This window comes from Salarias fasciatus, chromosome 22 (genome assembly GCF_902148845.1).
Source record: "Salarias fasciatus chromosome 22, fSalaFa1.1, whole genome shotgun sequence".
NCBI classification, from domain to species: domain Eukaryota; kingdom Metazoa; phylum Chordata; class Actinopteri; order Blenniiformes; family Blenniidae; genus Salarias; species Salarias fasciatus.
The window spans coordinates 11,240,651-11,253,886 of NC_043765.1; the positions used below are offsets into that span (position 1 = coordinate 11,240,651).

At 47.3% G+C, this 13,236-nt stretch overlaps 1 protein-coding gene across 2 annotated transcripts in view; it reads right to left on the reverse strand.

The window, feature by feature from the left end:
* Window positions 1–5,642: 5,642 nt before the first annotated feature.
* The window catches only part of trit1 (tRNA isopentenyltransferase 1), a 29,762-nt gene continuing 22,168 nt past the window's right edge, over window positions 5,643–13,236 (reverse strand). Inside the window, exons 9-11 of one of the 2 annotated variants that reach the window (XM_030119918.1) lie at window positions 8,080–8,189; window positions 7,386–7,503; window positions 5,643–7,306 (exon numbers count right to left, since the gene is read on the reverse strand). In XM_030119918.1, the coding sequence (XP_029975778.1) occupies window positions 7,095–7,306; window positions 7,386–7,503; window positions 8,080–8,189 (440 nt within the window). In that variant the 3' untranslated portion in view covers window positions 5,643–7,094. Of the gene's footprint in view, window positions 7,307–7,385; window positions 7,504–8,079; window positions 8,190–13,236 lie in introns of those variants that run through there. The other variant, XM_030119919.1, reaches the window with a different exon arrangement.

Sequence of the window (13,236 nt, forward strand, 5' to 3'; positions counted from 1 at the left end):
CGGTCCGGGCCATTCAAGATAAAATTGGACTGAATGGGTCTCCTGAACTAAAATGTGTTCAACATCCCTAACGTAGAGCATTTTTTTAACTGGATAAGAAGAATTTAAGTCGGTGTCCCGACTGGAGCACAGGTGTAATGTGCTCTCCTGTGTTTCCCATTACGAAAGCACAGGCTTCACACCTGACGAACTTCAGGAGCTTCATGAATTCTAATCAGGCAGTCAAATGCTGGAGGTGTTTTACATTCCTCCTGTCTCATTTCACCTTGAGATGAGGTGAACATGAATCAAATCTCTGTCAGTGAAACTTCAGCAGCATTCTTTCATATGACGACACCTCATGTGTCGGCATGCAATCCGAGTCTTGACGTAATTCAAAAATCCAAACCACGTTGCGTAAATACTAAAATTGGTGGAAAACACAGAACCAAATGTGCAAAGATGAGTGAATAAATGCGGCATTTGTTCTAAGGACAAAACTCAGATTTTCAATAATCAATAGCCCCCGTTACATAAGTTCTTCACCTGGGATCAAATATCACTCGTGCTGTATGTTTGCTGCATGACAGCCAAGCTCTTTTAGCATCAAGCTGGGAGAACTGCAGCCGCAGCAGCAGATGTGGGACCTACTGCAGCGCTGCACTTTGAAACACACCAAGGGTTGAAGGAGAGAATTTCAAGTATTCATGGGAGTAAGAGACTTTTCTGAATCCTCCATCCTGACATTTTTGCTTTTTTTTTTCCCTCTCTTAGCATGTCGAAACACACAACTTCTTCATACAACAGGGCTCTTTGTTAGAAACGGGGTGAAAAAAGGAGGGGTGAAGGCATGCACATGTGTGTGTGTGTGTACAACCGCTGCTATTGGTCTACATGCCATCTAAAGTTACATCTGGTTACATAACACACTAAAAACATGAAGCAGCCATGTGCTGCTACACACATGCACATCTGTCTCACAATACCTGTGAGGGGCCTTAAACTGGACCTCAAATGTTTAACTTCACAGCGCAGGCTGAACGGTTCAGGAAATCAGCTTTACGTTTCCATTAAGCGTGCAGAAACCGACAGAAACGAAGCGTCTTCATACCAATGTGCCGTTCTGGGCTCAATTCAAGATAACAGAATTAAAAACTGTGATGAGTGCGTTTGAGGAACCATGATATGACAGTCAGACACATCACTTACTTTTGTTCGGGAGGATATGTGATAAAAGCAGAAGGAGAAGTGGTAAAAGAAGCTTTCACTTTCTAAGACGAACTTGAGGAAATCTGAAATTCTTTCTAAATGCACAACGTGATGTGTGGTTAAGTGTGAAGCAGGAGGACAATTGAATGAAACTAAACTAAAAAAATCAGAAGAAACAGGCAACAATGTGTAGACAACAGCAGACAAATACAGGGGAGTTGTTCATAAAGGTAAATGTGAATCTGTTACTGCTAAAAACAGCGGTGTTACAGTGACACATTACTTTAAAACACATAATTTCCAAAGCTCAATGTGGACAACAACTTTACCCGGCTTACAGAAACAGCTTGTTACACAAGCACAAACATAACGTATGCAGCATTCTCAGCCTGGCCCCATGTAAAATATGACCACATAAATACTGCGCAGAGCAAATACAAACCACATGTGCAACTTCCAAGTGGCTGCCGCAGTTACGACTGGCCCAAAGGTGGAAGTCAGTTAATGCAACTGCCTGTAAAGATGGATGGATGGATGGAGGACAGGAGTCTAACTTGGAGGTGTGAGTTATAGGGAGACTAGACAGTGTGTCAAAAACAGAGAAAATACACACAAATTTGGATGAAAACCACTCACTTCCAGCACATTAACCTAGTTCTTTAAAAAAAAAAAGAGCTTCTGTGCCTTAAAATCCTGAAAGAATTTCTAATTCAGTTTTCAAGAATTGACACAACAAATAGGAGAAAAACTCAAATCCAAAGATGGGTTTCAACAGACTGATGTGGATGATTATCTTATGGCAAACAGTTGAGCTCCATTCACCTTCTCATACACACGCACACACACTTCCATGCTGGCAGCAGAAGCGTTAAGTGCTGCAGTAGGGGCGGATCCCGGAGACGCCCTCTCTCACATCATTTGCATATCGGGCGGGAAGCTGAGGCTCTTTGTTGCTGCTGATTCCAGCCAAAGCCACGCCCACAAAACACCGCACTGGCGGGAAAAAGCCGGCTTCAGCGCTCAACTCACTGACAACAGAGGAACCCAGATGCACTCTCACTCTCTCACACACACCCTCTTTCTCTCAACACACTGTACGTGGAGTACATTGCTCCCTGTGCACACACACACACAACACGCCATAAAAATAAGCACAGGTTCTCATACACTGGGCTTTATGAGCCCACACACCCATTTCCTGCCTCAAAGGTGAGAACAAGTGGACGGACAGGAGGACTAGGAGAGGACTGAGTGAAGAGTGTGAGGACTTGAGACATTTATGTAAACCACCAAACACAATTAATGTCCAAAATAAGCTTATTACACACACTGGGAGACAATAGAAAAGGAGAATATGCACTGTGTGCCCTATGAGCTGCCCTGGGAAAACAGTTCACAGGGTTGGTGGAAAAACAGGAAGGCATGTCAGGCAATGGATTGGGGAGGGTGGAATAAGAAGGGAATAGAGCGAGAGGAAAAAAAAGAAAAGAAGTACAGAGCGGCCCCCGCATTACATAACCAGACAGGAAATATGCAGCAGAGAGAGAGTGAGAGCAGGGCAGAGCAACTATAGGAAGCCGTGCATACACGGCACCTATGACACTCTGCTTAAAGGCTTTTCACATCTCATCACATCTCCGCTTCCTTCTGTCGCTTTCTGGTGAACGGCGGCCGCGAGAGGAACCAGACAGCACGACAAAAAGAGAGCAAGGGAGACGCATGAACTCATTGAACTCCCCATTCATCCCTATAGACGCACACACACACACACACACACACATCAATAAATAATGGTCTGCTCTTGCTGCAGGACGCATACATCACTGTGAAATGTTAGGAAAAAACATATTAGGTTTGGGCTGGATTATGCTGCAACTGTGTGTTTAATCCATGATGTCTGTTTAGGGAAACCACATGAAGCAGCAGAGGTGGGCGTGTTCTCTGTCATATTGGTAATATGAAACATGAACACAAACCTCTCACATGCACACAGCACAATGCCTTCTTTATCTAATTGAGTCACACCTGAGAGAGTTGTGTTTCTCACTCACTTACGCAACTCTAAATTGTGTCTCCTTCCTGACACTGACCCCGAGCGTGCACAGGCCAACGCCAGTCTTTAGACGTCAAAGGACACAAATATGAAGCTCGCATAAACACACTGAATTGACCTTTTACTTCTCGTAGGCTGTCTTTGCCGGGCAGTGACAACAAGAGATAATCGCAGTCCTTCACATTCCACGAACTGAGATTACGAGGGGTTTGTGGCGTCTACCAGTTCTGTTTTAACCATGAACGTTCAGATTCTGCATTCGCTGCCAGTTAAGTCAACAGAGTCCACCTCCAGCTGCGCCTCCATCTGATTAGCCGCTCGCATGTCTGCCTCGCATGCGTCGGTGCGTGTGAATATTTTTCTTGTCTAGCCGGAGCCAGATGGCAGAGAATGTTTAGTCAAATGGGATTAGAGATTAGGATTAAGTGGACTTCAAATTACCTAGACGCACAGTCACTGGATGACACACTACTACAGTGGAGTGTGAGGAGGAGAGGCCCTGCAAGTACAAACACACAAACACACACACGTCAACATCCTTTCAGCATCACTGACACCACAAGGTGTGATCATTCAAAAAAAAAAAAATCACAAAAAAAAATTACATGAACTTTTCAATAAATGTGCTTAACCTTCTGACTTGTTTACTGGGGATCACAATGTTTGAGTAACTGTAGACATAACGCAAGGCTGAAACTACACATAAGTGACGCAGCAGTGAAAGCAAGCTGCCTCAGAAGAATCACAGCTACGCTGTGAGGTGGAATTTGTGCAAAACCCTGAGCTGAAAACTGTTGAAGGTTCAGACCTTCAGCTTCATGAGCCTGAAAAGAAACAAGGTTTCACAACTTCTGTCAGAGCTGGACAGCATAATAAACGTGTTTTGGGACACTTTCCTGTAATTTGATTAAACTGTGTCAATTTGTCTTGAATTTTTTTTAATTATCCAGGTTCTGTAAAAAGTTGAATATAAAGAACTCCCGTCTTTACATGACGACAAACTGAAACTCTCCCATTGTCAATATTTTTTAAATAACTGATATAAATATAAAAACATGGGCAACTATAAATTTGGAGAGAGATTTATGAAATAGTTGTACACCTGTTGACACTTTTTTCACAAACAGAACATAAAGTGCAATTAGTTTTTTTCTTTTAATCTTCATAAATACTGGTCGGTTATCATCAGTCATGTAAGGAAAAAAAATCAAAGCACTCACGTTTTGCGATGTTACTTCTGAAAGAAGCGACACAAACGACTGAATAACATTATGTGACTTTACCTCCACGGATGAACTGTCATCAACTGCTGCTATGAAGCTAATGCTAGCACGACTTCTTCGCTGGTAGGAAAAAACTGTAGATCCTTTCACGTCACTGCCACCTAGCGGAAGAACGAGGAAGCACTATGTATTCTTGACGGGAAGTTGCACGTAAAGCAATTAAGAAAGGTATGAAACGGAGAATAATGTCTTCACAGCAGCCAGTGCAGAGATTGATGCTCAGGTGGAATGTGCTGAACCCTCTTTGAGTTGGTGAGGATGCTGGACGAGCTGCAGCTTTTTTGAGTGTTTTTTTTTTTTTTTTTTTTACCGAGACCTGTAAACAGAATGATCCAGCCTGTTGAAAATAAATGCATGAACATAAAAAAAAAAAATGTTAATATCATCAGATATACAATATGCTGATAAATTACAATTCTTGTATCACTAAACTGAACAAGTTTTATTCATCCATCACACTGCTCACACTCATGATAAAATGTGCTTCAATTTGGAGGAGAAAAGGGGGAAAGATAAACAAAAACACACAAAATGTGATGTAAAAAGTCAAAGGTCGTTTCGTGGAGTCTTTTGTCTTCCATCATCACACAAAAGCCACAGTTAAGGACACAGAAAACAAAGCGTTGATGCACAGCACATGCGCTATGAAGCCAGCACCACACTCTGAAGCTCCACGGCAAACAGGCCAGACAGCGAGCATCTATAGACTGCAGCATGTGTTACATAAGTCAGCCTGCAGTTCCCCCAGTGCTGGGCCTCACGTATAGGACAGTGTGTGCTCTGTGAACATACACAGCTACTGAGAGGTTACAGGGCTGGGGGAGAGAGAGAGAGAGAGAGAACACTGAAACTGGGTGAATTATTGTGCGGCTCGCTGACTGATGCAGCTATACATACAAACACACACACACGCACAGTCATCAAATCAAGACCTCAATGCAAAAAGAGCCCCAGTATGAAAGGACTTTTGAGTGTATGTGTGTGTGTGTGTGTGTGTGGGAGGGGGGCGGCTGCAGGTTTTCGATTTCAAAGCCTGTTTGGTGCGTCGATCCTTCGCGCTGGCTGCCGCCAGCTAATGAACTCACTGAGCGAGTGCACGTATACGTGCACGCGTGTCCGTAGATGATCCTCTGCGTCTCCGTGCGCAAAGCACTAATTAGCCCCGTGACCGTGGACGCGGTCCCACTCCTACACTTGTGCGGGATTCAAGGGGCTTTAAAGTCAGGGAATCGCGCAGGCCCGCTTCCTTGAAGCGCGGCGTGATTCAGCAGTGCCTGGAGGCGCCGAGCCAGACTGGCTGAGGCTCTCCAGATAAGAACATACCAACACATAGCGCAGTCGCCACGGAGAACGCGAGACATTTTGAAAGTGTATCAGGTGGCTGATTATCACGATCTTTCAAAGAGAACTCAATTGTTTGGATTCTGTGCAATTAAAGACGTGATTAAGAAAGAAAAACACGAGTAGGGAGAGAGAAGGTTTGCAAAACAGAGACACCAGTTGCACGGTGACCTTTGCTATCAGCGAGACTCCCATACTACAGTACGGTAAGCCCCCAGTAAGCTTGAGGACTGACCCAGTTCAGAAAGAGGGAATGTGGGACACACGCACACACTTCCAGCTATTATATAGCTGGGGAATATTTTTAGTCATGTTGATGAGGTCAAGTGCTGGGAGCCTGTGAACCCAAGGTGCGTGAAAGAATAGTTTCCAAGGTTGAAAACATAAAGGAAGAAAGAGATGACGGAGCGGCAAACCGGGAATGTGCGAGAGGTGTGTGATCTCCAAGAAAGAGCGGCAGGTGAGAAGATGGAAAGGGAGCGTCTTGAAGATGCCTTTGGAGCCGCGCCAGATATTGTGTAAGCGGCTTTAAAGCGGGCGGACAGGCACACCTTGGTCTGAAAAGGGGTGCTTTGAGAACAAAGCCGTGCAATCACTGGTGTGAACACACACACACACACACACACACACACACACACTTTGAACTGGAGGTTTACACAACGAGCAGGGCCAGAAATGAGCTCAGCTAAGCCCCGGCTGAAAGACAACGGCATAAATCAGGTGGCCAGTCATTATCAAACAAAGTCCCTGAGAGCTGTAATTCAGGGCAATAAAACAAGGTGGCAGCAGGCAAACAAAGCACAGTAAACCGCTGGGCGAGCTCAGACAGAGCAAGATGAAGCCATCACTGATCACATAAGAAAACGTCTCACATTCACTTTTAAGATGATTTTTTTTTATTATTATTTTTGTCTTTAACTGATGTAGTTCCAGGAAATTTGATTGTTCTATAGCTTCAAAATTGCTTCACATTATAAAAAAAGAACACTTCAGTTAAAGCACACTGTGTAAAAGTATAAAAAAATAAACTTCTGTTTTAAACAATAAATTATATTTTTAGGCAGCAAAACTGTAAAATGATGGATGTGATTATTTTCTTTTTTTTTTCCAGGTTAGAAAACTTCACATTTACACTTTAAAGTCCACATTCCAAAGTAAAGTGCTTCAAGCATCAACGCACAGAAATCCACAGAGAGCAGGAGGGGAGTCCCACTGAGCGCGGCCCGGCGTCAGAGGGCCACAGGGACTTCCTTGTGAGTCGTGGTCGAGTCTGTGGAGGAGTCCTGAGAGCTCTGACTGCAGCCCGGGGCAACAGGCGCTCCGGGGTCTTCTGAGAACGGCTCTCCTGCAGCGGCGCCGCTGCTGTGAGACTGATCGCACGCCGAGTCTGATCTGCGCCTTTTCTTCACGTGATATTGATGCTTCTTGGAGTTTAGGTGAGCTGCAGGGGCAGATAAAGACAATGATGGATTTATCTCATTTTCAAAAAGCGCCATATTGCTTGTGAGGCACTGCCTCACCTCGCCACTCCAGGTCGCCGATGATGACTTTGTCACACAGATCACACATGTTGTGGCTCCGTTTGTTCCTCTGCTGCGTCTCCTGAACCACGACTGGTGCAGTAGCCGGCTCTTCACCCTAGCGAGGAGAAAACGCACAGGTTTCAGTAGGGTGTGTGAGGACAGACTTAGTTCAAACAGAATTAAAGATGAAAGAAAACTGCGAGTGAGAATAATCAAAAAAAAAAAAAAAAAAAGGAAGTATTTAGAGAAACTAGCTTGAAACAAAACAAGCAGGAGAGAATTAACGGAAGAAAGTTGTGTTGGTGTGATCCGTCGTTAACACAGCTGAATCAAGGCTGGCCGCCGCGGCCGGACTCGACACTGTCGTGTAACATGTCACATCAGTGACGCCGGAAAGCCTCGGCGCCGCCGAGAATCACACACGAGGCAGGCCGTGTGCCGCCTGCGCCGGGCTCGGCGTGAAAACAATGCAGCTCTGTATGTGGCGAGCGGTTCGTCCGCGCAGCGGAGTTTATGAGATCTTAGAACACAGACGGCGAATTAAAGAATAAAGCGAATGGAGATCGTGATGCGGTGAAAATAAAAGCTCATTTTGAACAGATACAGGCTGAAGAAAGAAAAAAAAAAAGCAGACAACAAAAGGGAGATTCCCCTCCTTGCAGCAGTCACTGGGGTCTATTCAGGGCCCCACCTTACTGAGGCTGTCCAGTATCTGCAGTGCAGGGTTCAGCACCGTCTCCTCCCACCTCGACACATCCGTCACATCCAGACCGTACACCGCTGGGATGTTGTCTCCCGGTCCTGCACACACACACACACACACACACACACGCAAGCAGAGGTCAAGCACACAGTTAGCACACATTTTGCATTTTACAAGGCCAACGCGGCCTGCCAATAAACATAATGAAAGCTCTTCAAGGCTGATATTGGACTCTGTCTTGGTGATTTATTTTTATTGGACGGGCGAAGTGCCCCAGACGACCACCTTTAGATCTGCCGCCCACCAACACCAAGATGCAATCACGACAACGCCTTTATTTAATATAAAAAAAGCTAATCTTACACTCATGGAGATGAAAAAAAAGGAGAAGAATTAATTAATGCTGCACCTAAATAAGTGACTTCAGAGGGTTTAGCCAGACATTCAGAAAGGCTGAGCGGGACCAGCGTAAACTGGGGAATGCACGCCGGCCGTGATGTGCTGGAGCCGCACCCTGAGGCTCCGTCAACCTGCTGACTCACACTGGCTCGATAATGTCTCTCCCTCCTCTTCCTCCCACCCTTCTCTCCTGTGCGCCATCTCTCTTCCTCTCGCCATCAGTCTTGCTTTGGCTTTCACTCACTCTCTCTCTCTCTCTCTAACTGTTACACCCCCGTGTTTCTATTTTGCATCAGTCAGCAGTCTGCAGGCCAGGCCTCAGCACTAAACAGCAGCACCAGACTCCGCTCGGCCCGTCCCCCGCCCGCCTCCCCCCCCGCCGCCGTCTGTCTGTCTGAGTGCATCACGATCCTCCGCCCTGCGCCGACACACATGGAGCAAATGCAGAGGAGGGCGACCAGTAGAGAAAGTGACTTATAACATGTGCAAAGTCATATCTAATCATCATCCAGCCGTTTGAGTAGATCGACCACGACGACAGCGGCCGACAACTCCAACCACTTCAGCTACTTGTTAAAGCACCGTTGATTCTCAGCCAGGGTTTAACACTTAACGACAGTCTCAAAATGGGAACACAAACACTTATTTTTATCACCATTCCACGTATGTTTGCACAGATGGCGGACAGTACTTCTGTGAATGAAACGCTGTACGTCCCAGACAGAAACGTCGCCACTGCGTCGACCGGACAGCGGCGGACGATCCGTCGGTAACGTTCTCCACTTAAGTCAAATACCATTCAAAAACCGGCGTCGGTTGAAATCAGCCGCCTACAAACTCGATGTGCCAAAGTCACACTCGCGTAAATGAATCTCATTAACCTGTAAGGTACTGTTAGGCAACTCAATTATGGCTTAATCCTTTTCACACACTCTGAACCGTGGATATGAGGGCAGCAGACGCCCTGTCGACTCCAGTTGCAAACTCTGCTGGGAACCGCTGTTCCCCCTGTTTAATATTGCAGAGGAACACGGAGTGGCTGTGCGTCTGGTCGGCTATACGGCTAACTGAACCGACTCTGCCAGAAAACCACGTGAGTGTGTGTGTGTGTGTGTGTGTGTGTGTGTGTGTGTGTATGAGAGAGAGCATGCACACGGCCACACCCAAGAGCTCAGCAATATTCTATGCACAGACCTGCTCTGATGGTACATGCTGTGCACCGCAAGAACTTTTAATGCTCCCATGTTTGTGTGTCACCAGACAAGTCACTTCTTTCCAGTACAAATTGGTTCAAAGGAAATTTTATAGCATTTTTGACTGGACTTTAATGTTAATGACCTGCGTGTTTAAACAGCTCGGCAGCGACTGGGCTTCAACTGTACTTACTGCTAATCAAAGCTTCACATTTCAGTCACATCCTGAATGTGTCTCGGAGTCAGACGGAGAGTCTTTTGTGTTCGCAGCACAATGGCAGGCAGGTGGCGGGCACCACCTGGCATACCTGTGCCAGATGCACAGTTGGCGGTCTCTCTTTCAGCTGGTCTGATAAAAGCTTTACAAGCCCACCAGTCGCCATCCGCCGCCCTCCTGTTGTCCATCCATTTCCCTACTTTCCTTTTTTTGTCTTTCATCCAATTCAACAAGCGGCCGGCCTCCCGCAGAGCGGAGCGAGCGTGGTGTTGGTAAATAAAAACTGGAACCGGAGTCTGGACTCCTGCCAGATGCTGGATGGCTGCTTCTCCTCCCCTTCTTCATCGTCGCTCTCGTTCAGGATCTGGTGAAATCTAACTCTGCTAATCCGCCGCGTTCTGAAAGAGGAGTTGATAAGAAATGCTGATGGGACAAAGAAGCGGGGCGGCGGTGGCGGCGGGCGCCACACATGAGCTCCGAAACTCATACTGCGGGCGTTTGCTTTCAGGCACTCGGGGGAGGCAGCTCTGCCAACAAGAGGGAGCGTAATCTGTCGCCGGGCAGCTGCCTGCCAGCGCCGAGTGTCGGTGCGTGTGTTGAAACAGTAGTCCACCTGTTGCAACAAGGCGGGCCAGAAGTCATTTGCTGTCCTCTTGTTTACCAAGAGAGGATGTGTGTGTGCGCGTGCGTGTGTGTGTGTGCTGCTATAAAAGCTTGCTGGTGGCGTCCCCCCCGGCCCAGCTGTGCTCCTTTTGGCTGCCGTCCACTTTGGAACCGAGGCAGCTGCCCCTGTTCTCTCCACAGCCTCCTTCCTCTTTCCGGGCTCCTCGTCACTTGTTGACTCATTTTGTTTACCTGTTGTTTACGAAACAAACTCCTAGAGAGGTCAAGTGCTTCGGTGTTTTTTTCTTCTTCTACATCCTGGCTATATTTGGTCTCCACTTGATCAGTTTCTTTGTCCGCTATCTCCGTTACATCGCCGACGCGGTGCGGGCGAGGAATCACATGACACGCTGCATCACGTGACCTCGGCCGCTCTGAGTAACGAGCCGACGCCACATCCGACACTGCAAGGCCACTTAGGGAGCGTCGAGCACTTAGACGTCCTTTTGTTTTGTTTTTTTTGCAGCCCCCCCGACGCTGGTGTTTGGGTTCACTCTCGCCACTCTGCTAGCTGGCGGACAGCTGTTCCAGATAAGAAAAGCTCTAAAAATATACCGTGCAGCCAGAAGCAGCACTGAGATGTTTGCGTGAGGGTTTGTTTGGGGCCAGAAGCGGAGCTGAAAGGAGGCGGGTGGCGTAATAAATCCGCATGTTCTCCCTGTGTGGCAATAAGCTTCTAAATTTTTCTCCTTTTGAGATAAATCAGTCAATGTCAGTGCGCTGTGATGGACCTGATCTTCCCAGACTCCGGTCTAATCTCGGCCTGGATGTGGTCCAGCGCCTCGCTCTTAAGTTAGATAAAGTAAAGAATGGGCGAAAAACTTTATCAGTCAGTTAAATCTGGAGGTGAGGAAGCAGATATGTGAACGGAGCACTTCTGAAAACAGCTGACAGTGACTGTTGTGGCTACTTATGGTGCAACAGTCTCCAATATAATCAGCAGGATGCCACAATTTCCTGTTTCTGTTGAGCAATGCGTTTCAATGAAATTGAAATCAAAAGTATTTCAGAGTTACTTTAGCTAAGATCTGACATACTTTTTTTTACTTACGCAAAACAGAGATGAATGAAACTGAATTGAAACTCAATTCCGAAGGAGTGGATCACAAACATGGAGTAATAATTCAGACTGCGTTCTGCTGTTTAAAGTCGTGAGCGTATGGAAACTTGTGAACTCCGCCGTCTCTCTTGAACCCTCGGTGACTTTCCCCGCCGTCCTCCGCACTCTCTCTCTCTCTCTCTACCTACAGGAGGTCACCGAGAGGTCGCTGTAGCGACAACAACACCGGCTTGGGCTTTGTCGCCGCGGCAGAGGGCCGCATTTGTATGCATGTGTGTGCGCGCGCGGAGGCTTCGGACTCGCTGGAAGACGGCGAGTGTAAACTCACCCCACACCTGTTGCCCCGGCTGGATCGGATTACCTTCGCTCTCTGTGCACCCAGCTCTCCATGTGCCGCCCCCCCCCACCTCTCTCTCAGCCTCCATCCATCCTCTGCTCGCTCTCTCACTCCTGGGAGCAGAAGACACCAATACCCCTGTTACTTAACACTCACGGGGCCTCGGTCAGAATACACCTGCGTATCCTGGTTACAGGTGGAGTGTGTGCGCCGGCGTCTTTGGGGGACTCGCTACAGAAACAGTCGGCGATAGAAAAGAACGCCTCAACGCGAATGATTGAACATGAAACCGCAGCGACACAAAAAGAAACAAGCCGCAGATTCAGTTTAGGTTAAATCGAGTTGGATTTCCGTGAAGCCGGCTGACCCGAGGTTTAAATCCTCCGAAGTTGAGCACGTCAAGAGAACGACTGCTCCTGTCGAGGAGTATTTAAGAAGCTGAACGCCCACCTGCTCTCTCAGAGCGCCGCCGCTAAATGCTTTACAGTGCACAACCGTAAAAGTGGGTTAAACCTGCGCCTCCGGGGCGTGCGTCGCTGCCTCTTTCCGTATATTTACACGCCGCGTCGACGCTCGGCTCACTTTCCGGCGTCTCCCGCCCCGCCGCACCGTCTCCGGCTTGACTGCGCTTCTCTGCCTGTCGCTTCACATCAGGCCGCCGGTCGCCCGGGCCGGCGGACCCCGCCGACCCCGCCGCCCGGGCTTGTGTTGGTCGGGGGCAAATTCCCAGCAGCTCTGTAACGCTTCGGGAGATTAGCCCGCTCAGCTGAGGCCTGCTGGCATCTGTGTGAGTGTGTGTGTGAAGCTCAGACAGGAGGGGGGGAGGAAAAAATAAAAAAAAGAGGTCAGCAGTCTCAGCAGGACGGAGGAGTCAATGGTGAGGAGGCAGGAGAGAATGAGAGAGGTTAAACAGCAAACTCTAAGGTTACAGGAACGCCATTCAGGACCAGAAGATTCAAAGAGCAAACGTCCTCCGTCAAACTCAATTATACCAACAAAGAAGAACGACAATCCTTTTGTCACCGTTAAAAAAATCCGGACCGTTTTCTCACATTTCAATAACATTTCATCATTTTAATCCATCATCAAGATTAAGACAGATTCTCAGAAAAAAAAACAAAACAGCCCGATTAAACTGAAAGATCCGATTACTAAGAAGGTGTATTTACCAAACACACAGCGTAAACCAATCATAACGCTGCTCATGATGTTTGTTATGAAATCAACGTCGAGAATTCTCTGCGTTCCAGATCACATTCCTCACCAATGATCTGGT